Below are 14,073 nucleotides of genomic sequence, written 5' to 3' on the forward strand. Positions count from 1 at the left end.
CATTCTTTGGAAAGTCTACACTAGTCTATGCACCATGCTCAGTATGACAAGGCCTACACAATGAAACTGACAAACATCCTGTAGCTTGAGTTTTGGGGATAGAAAATGATAAATCTAGATAACTATGAAATTCTGTTTCAAGGCAGCCCCAGGAGGTAGAGAGAGAGAGACGAAAGAGGGACGGGAAAGCTGGTGTGGGAGAACATAGCTGAAGAACATAGTTGGAGGCCATGTTGACCTCTGCCTCCTCAGCTGCCATAGTGGCTGTAAACCTGGCCTTTGAGCACTTGAGCGACCAGATCAAAGCACCTGCCTCCGCCTCAATTGCCTGGGCAAGCCCTGAGTTGGACGAACTAGAGCAAAGGCTTACACGCAACTTCTGTTCGTTTTCTGTCTGAGAATTCCTAAATTCAGCAACTTTCTCCTAGATTTTTCAACTATCTGGAGACTTTATCACTTCACCTTTACCATCAGGTACACTTACTTTTCCAACAGACTATGGAAAATATAGGTTGTTTATACTCTCCTGTGCCCTAGACTAACTCTCCCCCTCTAAATACTAGGATTCCTCTCTGCAGGAAAGAACTATGTAAGACGTTTCACAACAGTAAAATTCGCTCAACACCTTCCCTGTGCAACTGAATCTGTGACGAGACCCTGGGCTCCCCTAGGTGTTTCTTTAACTTCTTCTTAGGGACCAGCAGATGGAGTAAGGTTTTGTAGGTGGACTCTCATGTAGTCAACTGCAGTTCAAATTCTGGCTTAAAACTCACACCAGGTGCATGTGCATGTGTGCCCAAATTCTCAGGAGGAGAATGGAGGAGGAGGGATTGTGGTATGGCCATCTCCCCAGGGAGTGATTTCTTGCTTGCTTTCTCTCTGTCTCTCCAGTGAGCATATGTGCCCTATAGCAAAATAATAATAAGAGTATTAACCTCTTTTTGGAAATGTCTGTTCCTGAAGCTTACCCACCTTCTGCTTAGTCATGTCTAAGAGACCCACAGAGTATCTGTCACAGTTGAGGAAGGCACGGACTGTGTACAGGACTTTGTGGAACTGTCTCTCGATGTCTGTAAGCTCTTCAAAGACTTTGCTCCCAGACCACAGCAGGATCTAGAGAAATACAAAAACATGTTCAAGGGTTTGGGGAAACAAAGCCGCAGTGGCTCATTTACCTAAAGAATAATAGCATTGCTGTCAAGTTTGCTAGAGATTTTTATTTAACCCTCACAGTAACCCAGAGAAATAGGACAAGATAGTTATCCCCATCTTATAGACGGAGGAGCTGAACCTCAGAGAAGTGAAATAATTGTCTGGCTTATGTTAGGTCCAACTCTTTCCATTTCTTATGTCTCATAGATTACTAGTAAAAAATTATAATAACAGACATGGATTGAGTATAAGTGTCCTACATACATTGTTTAGTGTACTATCTATTTATTCATTTATTTATTTTAATTTGGCCAGAGAAAGACACACACAGAGAAGGAAAGTAAGAAAGCAAGACACCAAGTCCAGGACTCGAACTGTGTTCAGCCATGTGAGAGCATCCTGCGCCTTAACCACTACACCACCTGCTGGCCCCTGTTTCATGTACTGTTGACGGCAATCCTTTGAGCATGGATCTATGGTTATCCCCATTTTTCCAAATGAGGAAACCAAAGCTTAGAAGGATTAAATTATTTGCTCAGAATCTTAAGACTAGAAAATAACTGAGCAGCCATTAAAAATCAAACTGTCTGACTCGAAAATGTGTGCCTATACCTACTCTGGGAGTCAGCTGTGTGGATGTCCATCACCTCGTAACACTAGCGATACTGGCTAGAGACTGTCAAATGGTTCTCAAGCACTTCCAGTACCATCTGGCCCACCAGCCCTGGCCATATCAATGCTTCAGTATAAGGGCATTTCCAGTTCATTCCCTTGAGCCAAACCCCTTACCTGACCACGCCGAGTCTCACAGTTGTGCAGGTAACTCAGGTGGAACACCTTCATGACTAGGTTTGCAAAATTAAGGTACTTGAGAAGAATCTAAAAATGGAACGGCACGAAGAGAAGCCGATGAGAAGGAGAAATCCCTCCTCCAACCATGAATACCACTGGCAAATGTCTATTTTGTAAGTTTCACCAGGGCAATCCTGTTGCCCGCCTCCTCCCCCCGCTGCCATAGTGGCTGTAAACCTGGCCTTTGAGCACTTGAGCGACCAGATCAAAGCACCTGCCTCCGCCTCAATTGCCTGGGCAAGCCCTGAGTTGGACGAACTAGAGCAAAGGCTTACACGCAACTTCTGTTCGTTTTCTGTCTGAGAATTCCTAAATTCAGCAACTTTCTCCTAGATTTTTCAACTATCTGGAGACTTTATCACTTCACCTTTACCATCAGGTACACTTACTTTTCCAACAGACTATGGAAAATATAGGTTGTTTATACTCTCCTGTGCCCTAGACTAACTCTCCCCCTCTAAATACTAGGATTCCTCTCTGCAGGAAAGAACTATGTAAGACGTTTCACAACAGTAAAATTCGCTCAACACCTTCCCTGTGCAACTGAATCTGTGACGAGACCCTGGGCTCCCCTAGGTGTTTCTTTAACTTCTTCTTAGGGACCAGCAGATGGAGTAAGGTTTTGTAGGTGGACTCTCATGTAGTCAACTGCAGTTCAAATTCTGGCTTAAAACTCACACCAGGTGCATGTGCATGTGTGCCCAAATTCTCAGGAGGAGAATGGAGGAGGAGGGATTGTGGTATGGCCATCTCCCCAGGGAGTGATTTCTTGCTTGCTTTCTCTCTGTCTCTCCAGTGAGCATATGTGCCCTATAGCAAAATAATAATAAGAGTATTAACCTCTTTTTGGAAATGTCTGTTCCTGAAGCTTACCCACCTTCTGCTTAGTCATGTCTAAGAGACCCACAGAGTATCTGTCACAGTTGAGGAAGGCACGGACTGTGTACAGGACTTTGTGGAACTGTCTCTCGATGTCTGTAAGCTCTTCAAAGACTTTGCTCCCAGACCACAGCAGGATCTAGAGAAATACAAAAACATGTTCAAGGGTTTGGGGAAACAAAGCCGCAGTGGCTCATTTACCTAAAGAATAATAGCATTGCTGTCAAGTTTGCTAGAGATTTTTATTTAACCCTCACAGTAACCCAGAGAAATAGGACAAGATAGTTATCCCCATCTTATAGACGGAGGAGCTGAACCTCAGAGAAGTGAAATAATTGTCTGGCTTATGTTAGGTCCAACTCTTTCCATTTCTTATGTCTCATAGATTACTAGTAAAAAATTATAATAACAGACATGGATTGAGTATAAGTGTCCTACATACATTGCTTAGTGTACTATCTATTTATTCATTTATTTATTTTAATTTGGCCAGAGAAAGACACACACAGAGAAGGAAAGTAAGAAAGCAAGACACCAAGTCCAGGACTCGAACTGTGTTCAGCCATGTGAGAGCATCCTGCGCCTTAACCACTACACCACCTGCTGGCCCCTGTTTCATGTACTGTTGACGGCAATCCTTTGAGCATGGATCTATGGTTATCCCCATTTTTCCAAATGAGGAAACCAAAGCTTAGAAGGATTAAATTATTTGCTCAGAATCTTAAGACTAGAAAATAACTGAGCAGCCATTAAAAATCAAACTGTCTGACTCGAAAATGTGTGCCTATACCTACTCTGGGAGTCAGCTGTGTGGATGTCCATCACTTTTCCCCTCTCCCCCCCCCCCTGCCATAGTGGCTGTAAACCTGGCCTTTGAGCACTTGAGCGACCAGATCAAAGCACCTGCCTCCGCCTCAATTGCCTGGGCAAGCCCTGAGTTGGACGAACTAGAGCAAAGGCTTACACGCAACTTCTGTTCGTTTTCTGTCTGAGAATTCCTAAATTCAGCAACTTTCTCCTAGATTTTTCAACTATCTGGAGACTTTATCACTTCACCTTTACCATCAGGTACACTTACTTTTCCAACAGACTATGGAAAATATAGGTTGTTTATACTCTCCTGTGCCCTAGACTAACTCTCCCCCTCTAAATACTAGGATTCCTCTCTGCAGGAAAGAACTATGTAAGACGTTTCACAACAGTAAAATTCGCTCAACACCTTCCCTGTGCAACTGAATCTGTGACGAGACCCTGGGCTCCCCTAGGTGTTTCTTTAACTTCTTCTTAGGGACCAGCAGATGGAGTAAGGTTTTGTAGGTGGACTCTCATGTAGTCAACTGCAGTTCAAATTCTGGCTTAAAACTCACACCAGGTGCATGTGCATGTGTGCCCAAATTCTCAGGAGGAGAATGGAGGAGGAGGGATTGTGGTATGGCCATCTCCCCAGGGAGTGATTTCTTGCTTGCTTTCTCTCTGTCTCTCCAGTGAGCATATGTGCCCTATAGCAAAATAATAATAAGAGTATTAACCTCTTTTTGGAAATGTCTGTTCCTGAAGCTTACCCACCTTCTGCTTAGTCATGTCTAAGAGACCCACAGAGTATCTGTCACAGTTGAGGAAGGCACGGACTGTGTACAGGACTTTGTGGAACTGTCTCTCGATGTCTGTAAGCTCTTCAAAGACTTTGCTCCCAGACCACAGCAGGATCTAGAGAAATACAAAAACATGTTCAAGGGTTTGGGGAAACAAAGCCGCAGTGGCTCATTTACCTAAAGAATAATAGCATTGCTGTCAAGTTTGCTAGAGATTTTTATTTAACCCTCACAGTAACCCAGAGAAATAGGACAAGATAGTTATCCCCATCTTATAGACGGAGGAGCTGAACCTCAGAGAAGTGAAATAATTGTCTGGCTTATGTTAGGTCCAACTCTTTCCATTTCTTATGTCTCATAGATTACTAGTAAAAAATTATAATAACAGACATGGATTGAGTATAAGTGTCCTACATACATTGCTTAGTGTACTATCTATTTATTCATTTATTTATTTTAATTTGGCCAGAGAAAGACACACACAGAGAAGGAAAGTAAGAAAGCAAGACACCAAGTCCAGGACTCGAACTGTGTTCAGCCATGTGAGAGCATCCTGCGCCTTAACCACTACACCACCTGCTGGCCCCTGTTTCATGTACTGTTGACGGCAATCCTTTGAGCATGGATCTATGGTTATCCCCATTTTTCCAAATGAGGAAACCAAAGCTTAGAAGGATTAAATTATTTGCTCAGAATCTTAAGACTAGAAAATAACTGAGCAGCCATTAAAAATCAAACTGTCTGACTCGAAAATGTGTGCCTATACCTACTCTGGGAGTCAGCTGTGTGGATGTCCATCACCTCGTAACACTAGCGATACTGGCTAGAGACTGTCAAATGGTTCTCAAGCACTTCCAGTACCATCTGGCCCGCCAGCCCTGGCCATATCAATGCTTCAGTATAAGGGCATTTCCAGTTCATTCCCTTGAGCCAAACCCCTTACCTGACCACGCCGAGTCTCACAGTTGTGCAGGTAACTCAGGTGGAACACCTTCATGACTAGGTTTGCAAAATTAAGGTACTTGAGAAGAATCTAAAAATGGAACGGCACGAAGAGAAGCCGATGAGAAGGAGAAATCCCTCCTCCAACCATGAATACCACTGGCAAATGTCTATTTTGTAAGTTTCACCAGGGCAATCTGGGCAGATAAATCATAGAATGCAAGCTCATAAAATGTTAAATTGTAAGAGCATAAAGACTCATATTGGGTCATTGGGAAAGTGCATAGAAAGACAGAAAAATACGTCCTGACTTTCCCAACAACCTAATAGAATGTCGATGTCGATAGAAGTGTACTAATGAAAAGTAGCGACTGTTCATAGCCACTCAGTCTGTGCCAAGTGGTTTAATGTACGTGATCTAGATCAGCACAAGCCCTATGAGGTGGATGCTGTAAAGTCATCCCCATTTTATAAATAAAAAAACTGGGATTCAGAGAAATTAATTAAGCAACTTGCCCAAGCCAAACGGCTAGTTATTGACAGAGTCGGAACACCTGTCCCTCCATTCCTGACCCCAAAGCTCCAAATTATAAGCATTATCCTTCCCTGCCTCCCTTGGAGAACATCAGACACCCACCTACCACCACCCACTCCTGGCTCCCTGACTCCATCTTGCAGATGGGGAACCAAAGCCACCCAGTAAGATTTAGGGGACTTGCACAGTGAGTTTATCCTTACCTCTTCATCTCTCTTGGTGAAGTGGGGTCCATCCACTTTATTCACAGCCATGATTACAGCCACCACATCCTTCCCATTCATTATGGGGGACGCCAAGATGCTCTTGGTCTCATACTCTGTGAGGTTGTCCACAAAGTCACAGAAATGCTCATCCTGAAGGAAGGCAGACAAGCGTGGGGAGCCGAATGAGGAGCAAGGATAATAGAACGACCCAAGGGAATGGACTTGGCAAGGGAATAAAGACATCTCCATCTACTCCACTTCAGCAGGGGCAGGGCAGTCAGAGATTTCAGCCAGGGAAGCCTCCCAAATCCAGTGGAAGAAGGCCCAAGATGCAACCTGCTACCTAACGGGCTGGGGAGATGTGTACAGAACACTGTGGGGACCCAGGGATGGGAGTGGGGGGTTATTTTGCCTGGGGAGGAGGTTTAGAGAAGTCATTCTTTTTTTTTTCGGGGGGGGGGAGATTTTCACTGTAGGGCGCGTGCGCTCGCCAGACAGACAGAGAGAGACATAGAGACAGAAAGCGAGAAATCACCCCCCAGGGGGGATGGTCACGCCGCAATCCCTTCTCCTCCATTCTCCTCTCGGGATCTTGGGCACGCACGCACATGCGCCCGGCGTGAGTTTTAAGCCACCGGGTCCGGGACGTGAACTGCGGTCAACTACATGGGAGTCCAGCGGCATAGCCATTACGCTAACTGCTGGTTCCCTAGAGAAGTCATTCTTTTTGTTGTTGTTGTTGGAGAGGTTTTTGCTATAGGACATGTGCGCTTGCCAGAAAGAGAGAGACAGAGACAGACAGACATACAGAATGCGAGAAGTCACTCTCCAGGGGTGATGGCCATGCTGCAATCCCTTCTTCTCCACTCTCCTCTCGGGATCTTGGGTACGCACACACATGCACCTGGCATGAGTTTAAACCACCGGGTCTAGGACTCGAACCACGATTGAATACATGGGAGGCCAACGACATAGCCATTATACTAACTGCTGGTCCCAGAGAAGGCATTCTTGAGGTGCTAACAAGCCCAAAAGCGAAACTTCAGTGAGCACTAAGAGGGAGTTAGGGAGAAGACTTTAGTGAGTGCAGTAATGACAATTGCTAGCATCTATTATGTTCAGCCTCTACCTGCATCATTTGACTCCAATCGTCCCAATCACCTGAGATAGGTACCACTAGTAGCAGCCCATATTACAGAACGGGAAACTGTAACTCAGGAACGTTTGTGTGACTTGAGTAGTGTGTGAGACTTCAGAAACTTCCTCAGCTTGGTTGCCTTCTAGGGAAGCCTGGATGAAGTTGGACTTGGATCCAAGTCATGAACAAAAGGATTTGTTATTTTCAACTTTCTAATAATCCAGTTCTGGCAGCACACAACCAGCCCAATGGATATCCACAAATCTTTTGTTTTAAGTTTCTTTCTTTCTTTCTTATCTCTGAGTAAGAGAGACAGAGAGAGAGGGAGAGAGAAATAGCAAGTGCACCCCAAATAGGATTTTGACACTGAAATCCATCCCAGCTTCAGCCAGCCTTGGCTCAAGGGCACACATGTGCCTAGCATACTCAGGGAGGTCTTGGGACATAAATCCAGAACTTTCCTGCGTGTGTCAACCTACAGAGCACTGCATTTTATTGCTACACCACCATCTGCCCACCCCCACCCCCATTCCACAGATCTTAATGGTAGCCCCACTATGTGTCAGGCCTGTACTAAGCACTAGAAATACAGGGGGCTAAGATTTAGGCCAGCTCATAGATAAATCAATAATAGTGCTACAGGACATAAGAGCTTAGCCAAAAGCTATGAAAGCACAGAGGATCACACACCCACGTGCCCCACCCCCGAAGCAGACTGGGAGGGCAGTACTGGCTACAGTACAGGGTGTGTGGTCAGAATGAGAAGACAGAGCCCGATTTGTACATTCAAATTCAAAAAATCCACCTTTCTGTTTCCTTGTACGATGTGGTTTCCCGACGGTCAGCATTGCTTGGGACATGAGCCAGCCCAAACATGCTGCCCACACTGTTTTGAGAGTGAAAGTGTATTTCACAGAGCAGATTGACAGAACTTTTCTAGAACCCAGTCTGCAGAATCTTTTCCACAATTCAGAAATTCAGAGTGCGGTGCTCTGCACCTATGGACTTCTTCCAGGTTGAAGTGGGATTAAATAAACAGGCAACAACACGGTTGTGAAGCTGTTTCAAACCAGGTGAAGGGTAAAGGAATTAAGGGAAGCCTGTAGGGCTCTCCTGGAATTAGGATTTGAGGATTAAGCAAAATCTCTGAACAGGCATTAGCCAAGAAGAATTTTCTGTGTCATCCTCAAAGAGTATTGGTGAGTTCCTGAGCACAGCCTGCCTAACTGAAGTCAGTTCAGGTTTGTAACATTCACCTCTATCAGGTGAGCAAAGACTTGGGCCTCGCCTGCATCTGAGACAGATGTAAATCCATCAAAAACCCACTTCCCCGCTGAGTTCTCAGCCCTGGAGCACTATAGCTACCAAATTGACTGGCATTTATAGAACCATTGTCATCCCTGTATTTTCAGCACATAAAATGTTCTAAACAATCACATTATACAACCTCAGATTATCAGAAGAAGGGGTTTTAAAAGCTATTTACCTCAAATATTTCATTTCATTTCTTTATTCATAATAGAATATATACGAAAAGAGGACAGGGAGGGGTGAGCACCCTTCATAGGGTCTGGTCATGCCCTGATATCCTTTTTCCAGTCCTCCAGGCTATGGGATCTTGGGCACTTGAGTTGGGCCTGGTGTGTTTCAGGCAGCCTGGTTGGGGATTTGAATTGCTCTTGACAGATGGGATCCAGCTTCTCTTGAGCAGTGTCTTACCCACTGCACCATGGACCCAAACCTGTTTGTTAAGACAGGAATCAGAGGCCCAGCTAAGGAAAGCGCTAAGACACTCATTCATTCATTCATTCATTTAGTTAGCATTAGCAGAGTGTTGTCTATATGCTAGGCATTGTTCTAGACTCTGGGCTATAGCAGTGAACAGGAGGAGTGAGCTTCCTGCTCCAGTGAAGCTTATGTTCAAAGAGGTGAGACAGACAAAGAGCAAGCTAACACCAAGCATTCTCCCTCCAGCTCATAATGACTGCTTTGAAGGAAATAAATGAGGTGATGCTGTAGAAAGTGATGGAAGGGATGCCAAGCCAAAGCTACTCTGGTCAGCCCCCCACAGTCAGGAAAGGTTCTCTGAAGAGAGGGTACTGAGCTAAGAGCTGAAGGATTATAGATCGTTCCAAGCAGGGGGCGCAGAGTATGCAAAATGGGATGGGGGTTGGAAGGTTGGGGGAATGAGTTTGGCTGATTTGAGGAACAGAAAGATCGGCATAGCTAAAGCCTAGAAAGGGAGACGGAGAATGGAGGGCAAGGACATTAGAGAGGTGGACAGGTGTCAGGTCTAGCAGGGCCTCTGAGGCCAGGCTGAAGAGTCTAGATTTTAGAGTGCAATGCAACACTGCTTCTCATTCTCGGGCTCCCCAATTCCCCTTTTCAAACATTCACAGGCCAAGCCCTTTAGTGTCCCATGATGAGAGCTACTATTTGTTGAATAATAATGATGTACTAGGCCCAGGGCCAGACAACTTAAACATATGATCTCATTAACTTTCAAATCTGCCCTGCCACATAGAACTGTCCCCTTCCACGTCGTATAACAACTTCCTTGCTGGTAAGTGGCATGGTTGCCTTACGCATTTATTCGCTGATTTGGTCAATGATTCACTGATTGACTGATTTGATTGAGCTGTTCATTCATATTTACTGAGTATTAGGCCTGTGCCAGGCATCAGACTTGCCACCAGACCAATGAGATGAGGTTGTTCTCATTGAGTTTGATGGTATAGTGGGCATTATGTAAAACATGAACCCACAATTCAAATCAGTGCCAATCTTTGAACTCTCTCAGTTTCCCCTTTGGTAAAAGGGTGTTGGATTAGGTCCTTGAGGTTTCTTTCTGTTCAAGTGTGCTGGGTCTTGGGTTTCATAGGAAAGGAGGGAGAGCTAGGGCATGTAATAGCTGTGAGAATCCATAGCTGGGGCATATTATAGTTGTGAGAGTCTGAGAAATGACCACCTTCTCAGATTCAGTCTTCAGAAATGGAATTTGTTGGCTACAGGAAGTGGCGGGGAAGGACTGTCATTTATTCATTCATTCACTCAAACAGTAATAAGTACCCACTCTGTTTCAGGTACTGGACAAGGTGTCAGAACCAGTGGTAAAACAGACAGGAACGCACACCGCTCTTGGACTTCCCCACTAGGAGAAAGGTAAAGGACTCTACTGTCAAGCCTAAAAGAATAATTGTAAAGCAAAATCTATCAGGAAAAGGGGGAAGTTTATTGGTCTTACAAAGCTAGCCTCAAATACGAGTCAGACTCTGGGGCATGTAGTCAGATGCTCCAGAAGCATGGCAAGATGGAAATGGCAACATGTCTACAGAAAAAGCTAGAGTCTTTCATACTAATAAAAAGGGTACAACGTGCATTAGTTGTTCTGGAAGGATCTACACTGTGCAAAGACAACAGAGGAGGCTTTTGTGGAGATGGGGGAAAGGACAGGACTGGGTGAGAGTCCATTCGCAGAGGCTTTCTGAAGCAATATTTTGGCAGCGAAACCAGCCTAAGGGAGACTGAAACCTGGAGTGATCTTGAGAAAGTCCATCTTGTGATAGTCACACAGTCAGTAGGGAACAACCACAACCGGTAAGCAAGCTGGTGAGCCACCTCTTCTTCCTCATAGTTCCCCAGAGCTCTCACTTTCTTTCTTTCTTTCTTTCTTTCTTTCTTTCTTTCTTTCTTTCTTTCTTTCTTTCTTTATTTATTTATTTATTTATTTATTTATTATAGCAATCCCTTTTTTAGATAAACTTTATCTTCATAATACATAATAAGTACTAACTGACAAGTAGGGTTTCCAGATTTAGTAAATAAAAATACAAGATGCCCATTTAAATTTGAATTTCAGATAAATGATATTTTTAGTAGAAGTATATCCTAACTAGTATATGGGGTATACTTATACTAAACTTCTATTTTTTTGGTCTAAATATTCAAACTTAACTGGGCTTCTTATATTTTATCTGGCAATCCTAATGGCAAGTCTTCCTGGGGAGATCCCAAGGCTAAGTAGGAGTTTGCTAGGAGGTGGGGGGGTACAATTACAATTCTGAAGAATTCTGTTCGTGGTTTCATATTTCAACAACACAGTGATTATAGCCACTTCTCAGGTTTTTTGAGAGTGCCAAAGGCTGTTTTACTTGGGGTGACTCAGACACCACCAGTCTATACCATCCTCCTCTTCTTTCTCCACCCAATTCTCAGGTACCATAAGGAGGTCAAGTCTGTGTCTTGCTCAGGGCCAGGATTTGAGTAAGATTTCCTGGCAAGGAACTACAGAAGCAAACACATGCAAATACTGAGTGTACAAGGATGGATGGCTTGGACAGCCTTCATCCCCAGGCCTGTGTCTGTCTCTAGCCAAGGAGGCCGCCCCAGGCCAGAAAGCTGCCATGGAAGGACAGACTTGACTTCCAGGGTGAACTTCAAGAGTTGAACAGAAGTTACTTGACGCAGAGGCTCAGCAAACTATTTGCTGGAATCTTTTAGAATAAGAGAATCTCCCTAAATCTTTGATCCCTTTTGCTAGGATCTAATGAAGCTCTAGCATTTCTGTTCTGTTTTCCCACAGACAAAATCTAAACTAAATGCTCTAGAAGGGCCACACTAGATTCTTCAAATTTCACACAGTCCTGGTATAAAAGCCATCACTGGAATAATGCTTTAATCGCCCAGGCTGGTGACGCAGTCAGTAGCAAACTGAACTACAGTGCTGGAAGCCACATGGCTGGCTGAGTTCAGATCCCCATGTTGCCTTGAAAACATGCCAGGTGCATATGCACAGTCCCAATATCCTGATGACTGAAGAACCAGGGAAGGGGGATCAAGGTATAACAAGAGGATACCTCTCTCTCTCTTTCATGTGTTCATATGTGGTCTCTCTCATAAATAAAATAAACTTTAAAAAAGATATTTAATAACAAAAACAAAATCATAATAATAATGAAAAGGAGCAGGAGCTGCTAATATGAGCCATTGTAATGCCAGACCCACTCACTGCTAGGTGAGAAATCTGCAGTCTTTACAACAGCGCTGAGAGGTGGCTATTACCACCACATTTTATAAATTAGAAAATGAGCCAGACAGCGTAAATACCTTGCTGTGCTATATTCTTAGAAAGTGACAAAGTCATGGTTCACACCCTGATCTGACCTCAATGTTAAGGCCTTAACTTTCTGCCCCATGACTCAAAATAACCTTTCTTCAACAACATCCAGTCCAACGCTCTCATCTTATAGATTAGGAAGCAGGATAAAGTAATAGAACCATTAAGAGCATGGATTCAAGGCCAGAGTGTCTGAGATCAAATTCCCAGGCTGCCACTTTTTATTGTGTGATCCTGAGCCAAATGACTTCACCTTTCTGGGTTTCTGTTTCATTATTTGTATTACAGGATGCTATAATTTCATGTGTTAAGATTTGGTTGTGAGGATACTAAGAGGAAATGTAATACCGTCATGATGTTGAAAGGTGGGAGTGATAAAGCGATCAGGTGAGAGCCCTATGGCTGACCCCTTCTGCAAGGAGAATGAGACCAGACAGACTCTGATGCATACATACAGCTGCTCTACTTGCTCCCGCCCTTGAGATGTGACGCCTTGAGATTCTGCAAGGTCTCCACCAGACGTGGTCCCTGGACCTTGGGTCTTGGATCCATGAGCCAACTAAACCTCTACTTTCTTAAATAACCTATATTTGGGTATTTTTGGTTATTAGCCATATAATAGACTAACATATAAAATTGTTACTGAGAAGTGGAGAGTTGCTAATCACAAATACCTGATAATGTGACACTACTATGGAACTGGCTAAAGGGAAGAGGTTGGGAGAATTAAAGGAACAGTCTAGTAAAAGCCTAGAGTCTGGTGAAGGCTTGGAACAAGAATGATTAGAACGGGAACCAGCAGTTAGCGTAATGGCTTTGTCGCTAGACTCCCACGTAGTCGACCGTGGTTGGTGTCCAGGACTCGGGTTCTTAAAACTCACGCTGGGCGCGTGTGCGTGCATGCCCAAGATCCAGAGAGGAGAATGGAGGAGAAGGGATTGCGGCATGACCATCTCCCCTGGGGGGTGATTTCTTGCTTTCTGTCTCTATGTCTCTCTCTATCTGTCTGGCGAGCACATGCGCCCTATAGCGAAAACCTCTCCAAAAACAAAAAAAAGAATGATTAGAAAATGAACTGGAACTTGTTAGAGGTTGGTTAAATGGTGGGGACCAGAAAACTGATTGAAATACATTCAGTAAAAGCTATTCAGAGGAAGATTCAGAGGACAAGGAAGCATATCTTATTTGAAATTGGAGAAAGTCATCCACGTTGCACCATTGCAAAGAATTGAGCTGCAAAGTGTTCATGTCCTAAGGCATTGTGGAAGGTCAAATCTGAGAGTGATGAAAATCTGACAAAATTTCTAAGCAAGATATGTAAGGAGCTGTGTGGTTACTTCTAATTCCATGTAGTAAGATATGAGTAGAAAGAAATTAGGTAAAGAAAGGACTTATAATACAAAAGGAGGTAGAGCAGAAAGATTTGGAAAATCTATAGCTTGTTCATGTGGTTAAGCATCATGGGGCCTTGAGGCCAGCAAGTGGCATGGTGGTTTAGGTGCTGGATTCCCATATGACTGATCGTGGTTCTAGTTCTGAACCTGAGGCTTAAAAATCATGCCAGGTGCTTGTGCATGTTTGCCTAAAATTCCAGGAAGATAATGGAGGAGAATGGATTATGGCATGGCCATTTCCCCTGGGAGGGGATGTCTCACTCTCCC

At 44.1% G+C, this 14,073-nt stretch overlaps 1 protein-coding gene across 1 annotated transcript in view; it reads right to left on the minus strand.

Annotated features, from left to right (window-relative positions):
* The window catches only part of PDE6A (phosphodiesterase 6A), an 81,368-nt gene that overhangs the window by 61,986 nt on the left and 5,309 nt on the right, over window positions 1–14,073 (minus strand). Inside the window, exons 2-4 of the mRNA XM_006150879.3 lie at window positions 6,156–6,308; window positions 5,419–5,508; window positions 4,450–4,590 (exon numbers count right to left, since the gene is read on the minus strand). Coding sequence (XP_006150941.1) covers window positions 4,450–4,590; window positions 5,419–5,508; window positions 6,156–6,308 — 384 coding nt within the window. The remainder of the gene's footprint in view (window positions 1–4,449; window positions 4,591–5,418; window positions 5,509–6,155; window positions 6,309–14,073) is intronic.

This window comes from Tupaia chinensis, unplaced genomic scaffold (assembly GCF_000334495.1).
Source record: "Tupaia chinensis unplaced genomic scaffold, TupChi_1.0 Scaffold000303_1, whole genome shotgun sequence".
Taxonomy (NCBI): Eukaryota; Metazoa; Chordata; class Mammalia; order Scandentia; family Tupaiidae; genus Tupaia; species Tupaia belangeri.